The 14,087-nt window shown below is 39.5% G+C and overlaps 1 protein-coding gene across 1 annotated transcript in view; it reads left to right on the forward strand.

Annotated features, from left to right (window-relative positions):
* Positions 1–12,671, forward strand: part of LOC126485015 (uncharacterized) — a 142,988-nt gene extending 130,317 nt beyond the window's left edge. Inside the window, exons 5-7 of the mRNA XM_050108620.1 lie at positions 3,158–3,570; positions 5,912–6,106; positions 9,524–12,671. Coding sequence (XP_049964577.1) covers positions 3,158–3,570; positions 5,912–6,106; positions 9,524–10,298 — 1,383 coding nt within the window. The 3' untranslated portion in view covers positions 10,299–12,671. The remainder of the gene's footprint in view (positions 1–3,157; positions 3,571–5,911; positions 6,107–9,523) is intronic.
* Positions 12,672–14,087: the final 1,416 nt, after the last annotated feature.

Here is a 14,087-nt window from a genome sequence, read left to right on the forward strand (position 1 = left end):
GTATAAGATCATATTGAGTAAGGAATTCGTATCACCAACAAGAGGTGTAAGATCATGACTGGTTTTCGTTAGATGCATCGTGCAACTGCTCATAAAAAGTTTCCTAGTCTTCGTCGCACTATGCACCTACTGATCATTGTGCGCAGAGCACAAAGGACTGTTTTACTATGGGTGACCATTTTATCGCTGCTTATCCTACGAACATCACAAAGACACAGTATGTCTAGTTTATGAAGAACGAATTCATGGCGTAAGTCTACGAGCTGGCCTGATTGATTTAAGAATCGCACGTTCCCAGTTCCAATATGTGTGATATTTTTTTGCAGGAAACATTCAATTCCATTTCATCAATGTCTGAATTTTTTTGCAGGAAACATTCCATTCCATTTATCAATATCTGTAAACCAAGTCGCGTCATTCTTGGATTTTTCAAGTCTCTGTCATGCCCTTACCGAGATTTAGATTTATGCCCGAGTTCGGAACTGTAAGGTTACGATCGCTGAATTTTTCTTCTTGTTTCTGTAGCGGTATAAAGTTTAACGGGGTTGGGTTGCTAACCTCACGGTCCAACCTTCTTCCCTTCTCACCAGGGCTTGGGACTGGTAGTTACGTACCTATCCATGCAGTGAATTCATCATGTCCGAACTGCTGAAGTTGTCGGTGAAACTTGTCCGACCGAACATGTTTGAACTTTGCCATTACCACAGTTGCGTTGTAAACAAACACCCCCAAAAAAATCCAACGCGGCTCCATAAGTGACGTTCACAGCCACTGGTGAAGTATATGAAACGTATTCGCAAATTGCGAATATGGGCAACCATCAGCTGTATAATGTAATGACGACAATGAAAATTTGTGTCGGACCGGGACTCGAACCCGAATTTGCCGCATATCGCGAGTGGTCGCCTTACCATGAGGTTTTCGAGCACGTCTCACAGACTGATCCAAACTTTCATATGTCGTCAACCATGTGTCCACAACCTGTTCTCGTACATCTATTATGTACATTCCGATACAGGGGGACATTTTTAAAGTCGCTTGCCAAGTGACGGCGGATAAATATGATATTGCAGTGCCTGTGTTAGCCGAATTACAATGCAATGCTCCTTCAGATACGCATGCAACATTCCCCTCGTGAAGAATGTCGCCGCTGCCACTGCCGCAATGGCCCACACTAACTGGCCATTTCGGACGCTGTTACACGTAACTTGAATTCATCCTCCAAATTTGCACTGTTTTGAATCACATTGAAAAAAGATTTCAAAAATATCTTTGACTCTTAATCACGTGTTACACAGTTTCAATTTGCCTTTGCGAGTGTTTGACTGACACATATTCGTTCGTCATATTGAATGAACTGTTGTTTTACCCAGCATCATGTGGCGAACTGTTCGTTCGTGGGTATTTCAAGCAGTACCTAAGTTATGTAACGCACGTACAATAGCGCTATGGGGCTTGAAGATATTTCTCTAAGAAACGTCAATTCGTACTCCGTTTCGTTTTAAAAGCAAATTAAAATCCCTTTTAGGCGGTATCTCCTTTTATTCCGGAGACACATTTTTAAATAGACCCATTTCCACCTTTTATTTTTACACAGTGTGATCACAATTAATATTTTTCCCGGATTGCCGGTTTTGGCTTATTATAACCAATAACGAAAAATAGAAAATTAAGACTCCAAAATTTCTGTAATGAAGTAATGGTACAAAACTGTACATAATTAATTAGTATGTTATTACGCAGCGACTCCGGACAACGGCCCGCCATGTGGTTTGGAATCTTGGTCTGAATATGATTTATTATAACCGAAACCGGCTGCTTCCAGTAGAACGAAAATAAATAGGATTTGGATTATGATTTTTTGTTTTTATACGGAGTGCAGTTGTGCAAGTTGCAACATTCTTATAATTCATCATGTTTTAGCAGAAAACCATTCATACACAAATTTAAGACGAGTGCATAGGCCTACATGTTGATTTATATAAATCAACCCTGTATGAGTATATCCATGCATTTAATATACATTCATTACTTCAAACACTACTTGATCATATATAGACAAAGGAACCCTAAGCCACCTGTTTTCATGGCACAAATGTGCCTTCGTCTGAGTGACATCGACACACAGCCATTACATCTTTCTGTCTCTATCTATCTTTCTGTCTGTATCTATTAACCGTATGCGGTTCTAGGCGCTACAGTCCGGAGCCGAGCGACAGCTACGGTCGCAGGTTCGAATCCTGCCTCGGGCATGGATGTGTGTGATGTCCTTAGGTTAGTTAGGTTTAATTAGTTCTAAGTTCTAGGCGACTGATGACCTCAGAAGTTAAGACGCATAGTGCTCACAGCCATTTAAACCCTTTTTTATTAACCGTATGTTTTTTTTATCACCACCATACATGTATGAAACAGTATTAATCGCATTACTAGCGGTTTGCGGTTTTGAGCTTCTAAGACACTTCAGTATAGATTCGTGAGGACCCAGTGACTAAATTTCAATGTACATTATTTATTAGATCTGAAGATGACCACATATTGATGGGAACTAGCCATATTATAAAAATAAATGTGCAACTCATGCGGCAAAATAAACAATTAATTTTAAATGTGAACACCGTTGCGGAACCTCTCGGCAATAGTGAAAATGTATAATGAAATTGGTGAACATATAACTGTATTTTCATCTAGGAAGTATATTTCTTTAAATTTGTAGTTTTTCTGCCGTCTCAGTTGTACATTTATTTTCATAATATACCTAATCTCGATTAATCTTTGATCATATTCAGATCTTAAAAACTAAAATAAAGTAGAAAAGTATCACAGATCTGTAACATTTTTCTATGTATTTTAGAGAAATAGAAAATAGATACTTAGTTTTTGTTTTGTTTTATTTATTAGATGATGAAGATGGAAACTAGCCATATTATAAAACATAAATGTGCAACTGAGATGGCAAAATAAACGATTAATTTTAAATGTCAACACAGCTGCGGAATCTCTCGGCAATAGGGAAAATATATTTGTTACCGGCTTGTAACGATTTGCAGATTAGCGGAATAATGCAGATTAAATACACGGAAAACGTAGACGTTAAGGTGAACCGACATCTTGCCTCCGTGTTGTTTTTTCTGAGACGGTCTACCTTGTGTTAACACAGGACATAGCGGGCCTCGTGACAACGATATACGAGACACTGGGCTCCTCCATCAAAGTTCCTCACTACGGCAGCAAGACGATCAAGGTGAAGCTGACGGTGTCCCCGGACCAGCGCAAGAGCGCGGAGCAGCAGCAGCAACACAACCAGCCGCAGCCGCAGGCGAGCGGTCGCAAGCTGAAGCGCGACCTCAACGTGACTATCCGCGAGTCGCGGCAGGCGGGGCCCGCGACGCGCCGTAAGCGCGCCGAGACGGCCGCGCCCGCGCCCGCAGCGCCGCCCCACAGCTGCAGCAGCGGCTCCGCCACCGCCCCCGGCAGCGAAAACAACGACGACGGCGCCGCCGACATCTCGGAAGACGATGACGAGGACGAGGGCACTCGCCAGCACCCGTCCCCGCGGGTCGCGGTTGACAGGTGAGGCTGCTCTGGATTTTCATATTTTGCACTTCCACAAAGGATCATAATAACAAAGTGACTGACGCTCAACTTCTTTATATCGCAACTATCGCAGCGCCAGCCAACTTCAAGCTGCGATTATACAGGGCGCAATAGTTTCGCGCGGCCAGTCTCACGTAGTTTGAAGAAGGTCCCCACCGCGAAACGTGTCAGGCGAGGTCGCTGCGCTGTGAGCCAAGCACCTGTTGGTGTTTTGAGTGGAAACAAAGTGCTCCGCTTCTCTTGTTTGCAGCAGCCGGAGGTACGACAGAGCATGACGGCACGATTGTCTCCCTCAAATTGACGGGCTCAACCTTTTTTTTCGTGCTGTTTCACGCCTTGCAGAATAGCTTTGCAAATTGTTTCATGAGGCAAGTCTCGCATAATGTTAACACACCCCTCGAATGACCTAGCTATCTCCTCGTGTTCAGTTCACATTCTCAGGCCCCGATTACTATGGTTGGCTGCAGATGACAATGGCAGCTGGTAATACAAATGCTGACCAAGTGATGTGACACAGTGGTTAGCACACTGGACTCACATTTGGGAGGACGGCGTTTCAAAGCCACGTCCTCCCATCCAGATTTAAGTCTTCCATAATTTCCCTAAATCCCTCCAGGCAAATGCTGGGGTGGTTCCTTTGAAAGGGCCTGACTTATTTCCTTCTGCACCCTCGACACAATCCAAGTGCATCCCCATCTATAATGACCACAATGTCGATGGGACGTAAACCCACTGTTCTTTCCTTCTTTTAAAACAAATTTTATACTTAATTTTTGACGTGCACTTATTTTTGTGCCCTAGTTTTGTATTTTATGCATCGAAATTTGTGTAGCTAGCGCCATAATAGAAAAGTGATAAAGGCCAATATGATGCTGACATTATGCCACAGCCATGTAAGGTGTTTGGGTAATGGTGAACTGACAACAGGGCCCCCTTTGGTACCGGTCAGTCACTTTTTTAATGTGGTTCAGGCACAGAGATTAATGTGGCTGGGTACTAATGTGGAGGTACCAGATTTGATTCCTGGTTGCCACCTCAGATTTTTTCAACTTTTCTCTCAGACTTATCATGCCAAATGAGAAGCTGCAGTCTGGGGAGGATAACTGAGAGCAACATGTCTCCCAAAAGTGTTGCAAGCTGCTCTTTGGGATTCAGGTTAGGAGAATGACCTGGTCACATTATCTTTTGAATTCTTTTTTGGTCGAGGAATTCAGTCGCAAGATATGCCCTGTCCAGTGAAACAGTGGCATTTTGTAAGGCAAAATGATCATCTATTGCCATAGCATAAGGACATGTAACAAACTATCACAGTTTTTGGAGGAAAGACTTGCAAGTCTCTGTGTACAAATTAGCTATCCCTCACACAGATACTCTCTCTCAGAAAGGTAAAGACACATTTCCCACAGATGCTTTGACTTTTTGAGAAATTAATACTGCTCTGCTGTAACTTTTTTAGGTGATTCAAGACTTATCCATGAAACATTAGTGTGACTATTTCTTTATGCGCTTTATCACAAACAATGGTTGTCAACACTTGTCAGTGGCCTTTGACTATTAGCTGAAGGGTCAGGATGCCATAGTTCTAGACAGAAGTCGCTACAGTGTATGAGTAACAGAAGAGTTACTATGTAACAGTATTGCCACCTCATCTGAGCTTAAGCTACCGCCAAACTACTTGTGTTTCTTGAGTGTAGTCTGGTAAAAGTGCCACCACACTCCTTGGGCAGTATGACTATCTGAGCTGTCTTAGTTCATGAACACAGTACCAATGCTACCACATGCACATTTCTGAAGTATTCCAATGTCAGGAGTGATTGGCAGCATTACTTACTGTCTTCGTTCATGCCACAGTACAAACTATCACCCATTTTAAAACTGTGCTGTTGTCTGTTATATTCAGATGCAGGAGCAGTTTGCAGTGTTGTTCATTAATATTTAGTTCTGTTAAGAATCACTGTACTAAAAGATACTCAACTTATTGTTAGTTACTTTATATTACCATGAGTTACCACATCTTGTGACATTTTCCCTAATTTTTGAAAACCAGAATAAATTTTCACATGGCTATATTAGTGGAATAAAATTAGTTAAAGGAGTGCTAATGGGTATCCATGTTTAATGTACTCATGTGTCAACATCCTTATATGAATTGCATGTAATCATTGTGCATCAGTATAGAAATCCCTTCAAAAGTTTGAAGACAACTATAGGCATATTTCTGATTATGTCTCCCACACGTACATATGAACTAATAAACCCATCGCAAATGTGCCTTATCACCTCAGAATCTACAATAATTTCTATATGTATGTTTCAGTGCAAGGCTTCGGAACCGCAGGTATCAGCAGCATGTAGCTTCCCGATACCGCCAGCAGCACAGCACATATTGTGCAGACAGCAGCGTTCTGCGGCAGCGCACCAAGAAACGCTCTGGCTCACTGCAAAGAGAGGAGCTCCTTCAAATCATCCAGGCCAACATGGACAAGAATAACCTCGGTTTCCAAACCTCCAGGTACTTTATTAATTTGAGTCATCATTAGTTAATAATTATACAAAGTAGTACATTCCAGACACATAATTTTCGCTAAACAAATGTATTGTACTTGTAAACACACACACACACACACACACACACACACACACACACACACACACACACACGCACACAAACTTATATATAAAAAAGACTCATTCACTGGCACTATGGAACCCAATTATGCTCACCTTTAATCTTCAAGCAGACTGTTTTAAGCTCACTGGACAACAAATGAGATGCTCAGCCCATATAGATAAAAAGTAGTGGGTTCTGTATGTTGACCACCAGTAAGAATTTACAGAAAGCACAAATCAGAAATTCATTATACAGATATGGTTTGGCCATATGTTTGTATTTTCACCTTCCCCTATGTAGTTGTTGCACAGCTGTGACTGTTTAGTAGAAAGTGAATTGGACAGTTCTTCACCTTAACCATTTAAAGAAAAAAATAGAAGAAACATAAAGGCCGGCCGAAGTGGCCATGCGGTTAAAGGCGCTGCAGTCTGGAACCGCAAGACCGCTACGGTCACAGGTTCGAATCCTGCCTCGGGCATGGATGTTTGTGTTGTCCTTAGGTTTAACTAGTTCTAAGTTCTAGGGGACTAATGACCTCAGCAGTTGAGTCCCATAGTGCTCAGAGCCAAACATAAAGCTTACAAATTTTGTTGACATATTTTAACTGTGAAGCTTTCATCCTGTGGACAATAACGCCTAAGGCACAAGTTCTGCATGAAAAAGGTAGAAAAATATGAATTCAAAATAGTCCACAGAGGCATGGAAGTGAGTTAACCACATGGGATGTTATATGAGACTGAAGATCACAATTCTAATTGAATAGGTACTGGATATTCAAATGAATTTTCATGCAACTTGTACCTTTAGAGTGAATATTAAATACCAGTACTAAAAAATTATCTAATCATTAGATCCTTTTCTGCCAGATGAGTCAGCAAAAATATGGTTACATTATGCAGCATTTTTGCTCTTGTTGATCTCTTTACTGAGTAGCCAAATATGAATTTCAAGAATCCACTATTAAGTGTTATACACTCCCCCCCCCCCCCCCCCCCCGCACATCTCCCTATTAATAAAGTTCTATCTGGTTACTTGTGGCTAAAAAAATTTGGTTTCCCCAGAATTTGAAACAAATGCTTTACCTTTGTAATAGTAATGCCTCTTACGGCACATCCCCCAATATAACTCAGACCAAAGCTTTAATTTAATTCAGAACGTGCTACAAAATGCAAATTAGTCATTTCTTCATCTCTCATAATCAATTTACAGTAACATTATGATATGCATGTATAAACACCATCTTCTGCTGTCTCACATGTCTAGTTTTGCTTATTCTCTATTATTTCATGCAATTAAATTCTCAGAGTGCATGGTCCTCTTGCATTTCTGCTCCTAGTTCTAGTGAGATGTATTGCTGATGTGGAATACACACCAAAGAGCAAATTCACACTTATCACATACCGCCAGAGGTGAACATGTTACAAAACAACTCAACTGAATCCTACACCAATAGATTTGTAGTGTTACACCTACCCGTGTCACCATCAAGCACCATATATTAAAATTTAAGGTCATTATCTTATGGCTTTATTTGGTATTAAGCTGTAAAAATAAGCATTGTTCACATTCTGATCAGTGAATTAAGTTCCTTGATGAATCACATTAATATCTATGGAGTTATTCACTTTATTCAAGATGCAAAAAATTAAAAATGTTTTTGTGTACTACATAACCATACTCACAATTAGTGCTTTTTATGGAATGTTTCTACAAATGTACGATGAACTATTTGCAATAGTGGTGTTTATACTTATCATTAGTGTCATATCACCCATATCAGCAGTGGCTTTCAAAATTGATTAATGTGAATGCCAGGGCAATTCCTTCGAAAGATGAGTGACTTCTTTGCCCAACCTTGTCCAAGCTGTGTATGTGCTTTATCTCTCATTATCTCATTGTTGATGAGATGGTAAAATGTGATCTTCATTTTTTTACATTTTAATACAAAAGCAAAGAAAATCAGCCAGTCTCTCTTAGATTTCAGGCTTATGAACAGAACACATAGGGTACCCGCATTAAACATAATATAAAATGCAACAACTTGAGACATAATTGAGGTATTTATTGGCATTTTGCTTCTACAAGTACAGTAACTCAAAATGTTTTCTGTGTTTGCTTGTGGCACCGTGTGTGCATGCATATAACTGCATTGTTCACCTAAACACACATTCCTACTTATCTAACAATCAAGAAATGGGACAAGCAGCTTTGTGAAACTGGGAGTTGGCTTTTGATGACTGGACAGCACACCAAGTTGCATTTTTAGAGGCTACTGTTGAATTAATCCATATGTTCTTCCAGTGGAGCCCTCGTACATCAATCGGACAAGTAGCCAATTGCAGTTACCTTATTCAACAGTACACAATGTTGTCCAAAAAAGGTTGTACCTATGGATGTACAACTACAGCTTTGTCACAAAACCAAGCCTGAGAACAGACCATGATTTAAAGCATTTGCAAAGCCAATTCTGGCAAAAATGCTCAAAAATGAGGCATTCCTCGATTTCATCTGTTTCTCACATGAGACTACATTCCACTTGTCCGGCATAGTAAACATGCACAACTGCTGCATATGGGAATGGAACCCGCCACTCAATATAGTGACAAGATAGTGAATGTGACACTATGAAAACTAATTGTTGTGTGTTGAAGGACAGGGTTATAGGACTATTTTTCTTTGTGGAGCCTGCAGTTAATGCAAAAAGTTACATATGCATGTTGGAGCTTTATTGTTGTGCAACAACTTCCTCATGACAGATCTTTCAACAAGGTGTTGCAAGATGCCATTTTGCAAATATGGTGTGAGATTTCTTGGACCACGAGTTTCCACATCACTCGATTGGGAGAGCAAGTCCATTGATTGCTTGTTACCCCCAGAAGCCTAGGTTTTTCTGAGTAACAAGTGTACCAGATGCCAGTTTGTGATCTACCAGATCTGCACCAAATCATTTGTGCAGCTATCGTAAATGTTACACCTGCAGTGCTGCAAAACACCTCGAGAGAAGGGGAAAACAGATTAAATATCAAGGTTTATTGTATGCGTAAAAAAAAATTTTGAGTTACCATACTTGTAGAAACATAGTGTCAATAAATATCTCATTTACTCCTCAAGTTATTACATTTTACACTATTATATTATGTTTGACCAGTACAGCCTGTATCTACTATTATAAGTCACACGCACAGTTAGTTTCAGGTTGCCCTACTTAGATATTTTGTTACAGATCAGCTGTTTTGACCATTTCAGTATTCTTTATATAGCATACGACTTTATATTGTCAGTTGTATCTCTCCTCTAATCAACAAAATTGACTTTCAGGAAACAGTGCGACCGAGGTGGCCTGGTTGATATTAGACATGCGCATCACAGGCATAGGCACAAGACTTCTCATCGTGAAGAGGTGCAGCTGCACTACCTTGCCCACAGCCCTGCTCCTAACTGCTATCTAGACTTGGCAGGATTGGAACACAAGTTGCAGCACTGTCACCACGAATGTCGTCACGGTGTGGAGAAATCAGTTCAGCAGCTGCAGCACAGCAGGCAGGGCTGTCACACACGTGGACACCACCGCTCTCGCTCTCACGACTTGGGTCGGTCAGTTCCAGTTGCACCAGTTGGGACATCACCAAACCGGTATCCAACAGCGGCACACTTGCCACCACCGAGGGTCTGTGCGGCTGCTGATGATATCACATCGTCGCCCTTCCATTTCGGGCGGGCACGTTCGAAGTCCCACGAGGACCCGGGGCCAGACCGCAGGAAATTGCCACCATTTGTTATGGGACACACATCATCACCTCACCACCTCAAGCATCGAAACAGGGAACAGGATCAGGCCCGTGCCATGGCCCAGGTGGTTCGTTGGCTGGAGCAGGAATTTTCGTCTGGCCTTGGCACTGCTGATAGGTTTGCATCTGGTAACTCTACACAACCACCACCTCCTCCTGAAGGTCCACCATCTGGCCAGCCAGAAGCAGGAAACAATTCTACAGCAGCAGGTGTCTCTTCTGTTGAGAGGCACGAGCACCATCACGTTCATGAGCACATACATCACCATTACCACCACTACAGGGAGACACCTGTCCTTGTCTGATTCTGGCATACGGCTACTAAAGTATTTGATCTGGTCTCCCCGTTTCTGTGTCAGTATTTATTGTGTTATCACTCAAAAGCAACATATGTAAAGAATATAGTAATTGTAGTGCAAAAGACAAAGCTGTAATAAAGTGAACTAATATTTTCAGTTTATTCATGGGTTTTATTGCCAGCTTTTACTGTGACAGAATCAGGTCAACATTTATTTATTTATTACAAGAATGATTTATCTGTTACCTGCAAAATATAGAATGATTGTACAGTTCTTAGGCCTACAGCAAAACAGTGTAATCAAAAACTGACATTATGTTTGTTTAGAGTTACATTCTTGATTGTGCAGCAGATGACGAGAGACTGAAACTCTGTGGCACTGAACTGGACCTTCATTCAGTCATGTCTTTGTATGTCTTATGGTCGTAACCAATTAATTTATTTATTCTAATATTCTGCGAGGTGCTATCTTGTTGATTGTGGATAAGGAAATAGTTTATTTTTTCAATCAGTGCTACTGCAATGTAAACTAAAATAATGAATGTAGACTGTTACATTTGCAAACTGATTGTAATCTAGAATCTTTTGTGACACTGAAGTAGCTGTGCGGCTGTATCAATAAGGAGTCTGACCAACAGGCTGTGGCAGTGTTGGGTACACAGTCCTTTTCCATTTGTGTTTCACATCAAACATAGTCTGAAGTATTGCAGATATAAGAAACATAATTTTCTATCCTGTTCTTGATAGTATTTTCCTCAACACTGAACGTGGCAGTAGAAATATAATTTCTTGATTTAACATGCTCAGAAAGTCTATTGTTGTATCTGTTTTACTAAAATAATAATTACAATTTCTGAAAAACGTAGTACTTAAGTTTTCATTAATGTGAGTTAGAACAAAACAATTTTTTAATATGTGAAGGCAAAAAGATAACTTATGAAACAACAATAAATTAAAGCAAGTATTCATTTATTGATGACTGAAATATTAGTACAACTTAAAAGACAGTAAGGCACAATACCTTGACTCTCAGTAGCATCTTAGGTTTGTATAAACTGTCATGGTCTCCGATAACAATTTTCAGACATAGACTGTATCAATATATTGAATGAAGGAAGATTTAAAGCAATGTTTCCAAGTAGAGCACAATGACACCAATTTGTCACAGATATTACATAAATTCACACAGATTTTCTTGTCAAATGCGAACATGACTGGATATTGGTCTACAATGACATCTGCTTCTCTAAGAGAGCATTGTGTGCTGTAGTTTAGGAAGCTGCGTAACATGATATTGATCCAAATGGTATTATACTAGTCTTTAAATGGGCAAAGTACTTATATAATGATATGATCTACTACACATATATTTAATGAGCTACCAAATGAAATGTTATAATTTATTCCCCTTCTTTATAGTCAGAATCTTATGCATATTGTACATAACTATATTCTGTAAATAGTGAATGAATGACTTGTGTATTATGTTTCAAATACAGTGCATTTTTTTTATGTTTGTATGACTTATCTACCTCCACATACTAAAATAATGACCTGTACAATTGTATTTGAATGGAAAATCTTTCATATATTCATTCAAATTGTGTGCAGTTTGGACATTTTAATGAGCCTCAGATTCTGTGAATTTCTGTGGGTATGTTTGTTTCAAATCATACAATATGTAATATTGTATTCAAACTATAAACATTTTATTGCTGTTCTTTGCTTTTCTAATTTTTATGTCTGTTTTAATATATTGTATAGTGTAGATATGACAACTGAACTCGTGTCAAAATATTTATTTTCTGAGTTGTATAATAACTGCCAGTTTTGAGTGTAGAGAGGAGAAATATTGATATTATGTGACTATATTTTTATGATTACTGAAACTGCTCATTAGCATTAATTTTTGTGTTCATTTTCTGTCAAGTTCTCCTAAACAGTATTTCTAAGGGTATCGTCACCACGTTTTTAATTTCTTCCTCCCATTTCAGAGTTCTGTAATATTCTCTAATCACACATATTACAGACATAACTGTTTCTTGCTCTGTTTGTTTCAACACCACTGTAATACTGTTGTAAGTCATACATATTGACATTTAATTACTGAAGTTACCAAGTGAGATTTAATTTCTGGTGTTCCTTAGCAGACAAACAAGGAAACCCAAATATCATATTTTCTATTACAATTACATGTATCTGTGTTTGCCTCATTAATGTCTTATTGTTATGTATGTGAAAGAGAACACATGAAGAGAAAGAGTTCACAGGTCTGTGATGTTATTTATTTGATTTTAAAGTGAGGGACTGTATTTATTAATTTGTGCATAAAACATGCTTTAAAGTCGTTGTGAAGGTCAAATAAAAATGTTGCAAAACAGTAGTTCGTTTAAAATAACACCTTTCTGCTAATATCTTCCATTTGATACACTCGAAATGTCCTAATTTAACAGTGAGATACACTTAGAAATATACTCATACATACTGTAAAACACACTTATGTTGTGAATGAATAATGTGTCAGTACCTACAACAGCAATGTGTATGCCTGGCAATATTTCACTGCAATAAATTACTACACTCGCCTATTGTATATGTGTTTCAATTAACTGTCAATACCTGAAGAACCTGTGTTAGACAACATGAAAGTTATAGAGAGTGCTTTCATCATAACTAAGGAAATTATGGTTAGTAACTACTGTATACCGACTGCAATCTGGAAAACAAAATAAAAATTTGCGATAACAGATTCAGTTTCATTACCATGCCTTAATGTGCAACCTGAGAATTCATTTAACCAACTACATTGCAGTGTAATTTGCTGTTCTACAAATGTCATGTAGTTACACAGATTTTGTATCAGATAGCTTGGACGTGTCCTGTTGTGATTCAGATGTGAGATGTGACTAGAAATATTTTATTCAATCAGTGTGTAAATTGCATTCTATATTATTTGATGAAATCATGAATGCTGATTTGCTCTCCTGTGAAGACAATGGTGATTATTACTGTAATTACAGAATCCAGTCTTTTCAATTCTCTCTCTCTCTCTCTCTCTCTCTCTCTCTCTCTCTCTCTCTCTCTCTCATACACACACACACACACACACACACACACACACACACAACCCGTATCACTACATTGTGCTGGATAAATACGCTTTGTATTCAGCCAATAGATGTTCAATGTGGTGGCCATCATTTGCTGCACACAATTGCAATCTCTGGCGTAATGAATGTCGTACACGCCACAGTACATCTGGTGTAACGTCGCCGCGGGCTGCCACAATATGTTGTTTCATATCCTCTGGGGTTGTAGGTACATCACGGTACACATTCTCCTTTAACGTACCCCACAGAAAGAAGTCCAGAGGTGTAAGATCAGGAGAACGGGCTGGCCAATTTATGCGTCCTCCACGTCCTATGAAACGCCCGTCGAACATCCTGTCAAGGGTCAGCCTAGCGTTAATTGTGGAATGTGCAGGTGCACCATCATGCTGATACCACATACGTTGACGCGTTTCCAGTGGGACATTTTCAAGCACCGTTGGCAGATCATTCTGTAGAAACGCGATGTATGTTGCAGTGCTCTCCGATACACACGATCGAACAGCGGAGGAGTGGTACTCAAGCGTCAACTTTAGGTTACAATATCTCTGGATGTAATTAACATTTTACAATGCAACAAACGGCACTGATTACGTATTTGTTTATATATTCAGATGTGCTAACAAAACTAACGTGGTTCCATTTTAAAAAACGTAGGTTTGTGTTAAAAAACATACTTCCGTGCATTT

This window comes from Schistocerca serialis, chromosome 6, assembly GCF_023864345.2.
Source record: "Schistocerca serialis cubense isolate TAMUIC-IGC-003099 chromosome 6, iqSchSeri2.2, whole genome shotgun sequence".
Classification (NCBI taxonomy): Eukaryota; Metazoa; Arthropoda; class Insecta; order Orthoptera; family Acrididae; genus Schistocerca; species Schistocerca serialis.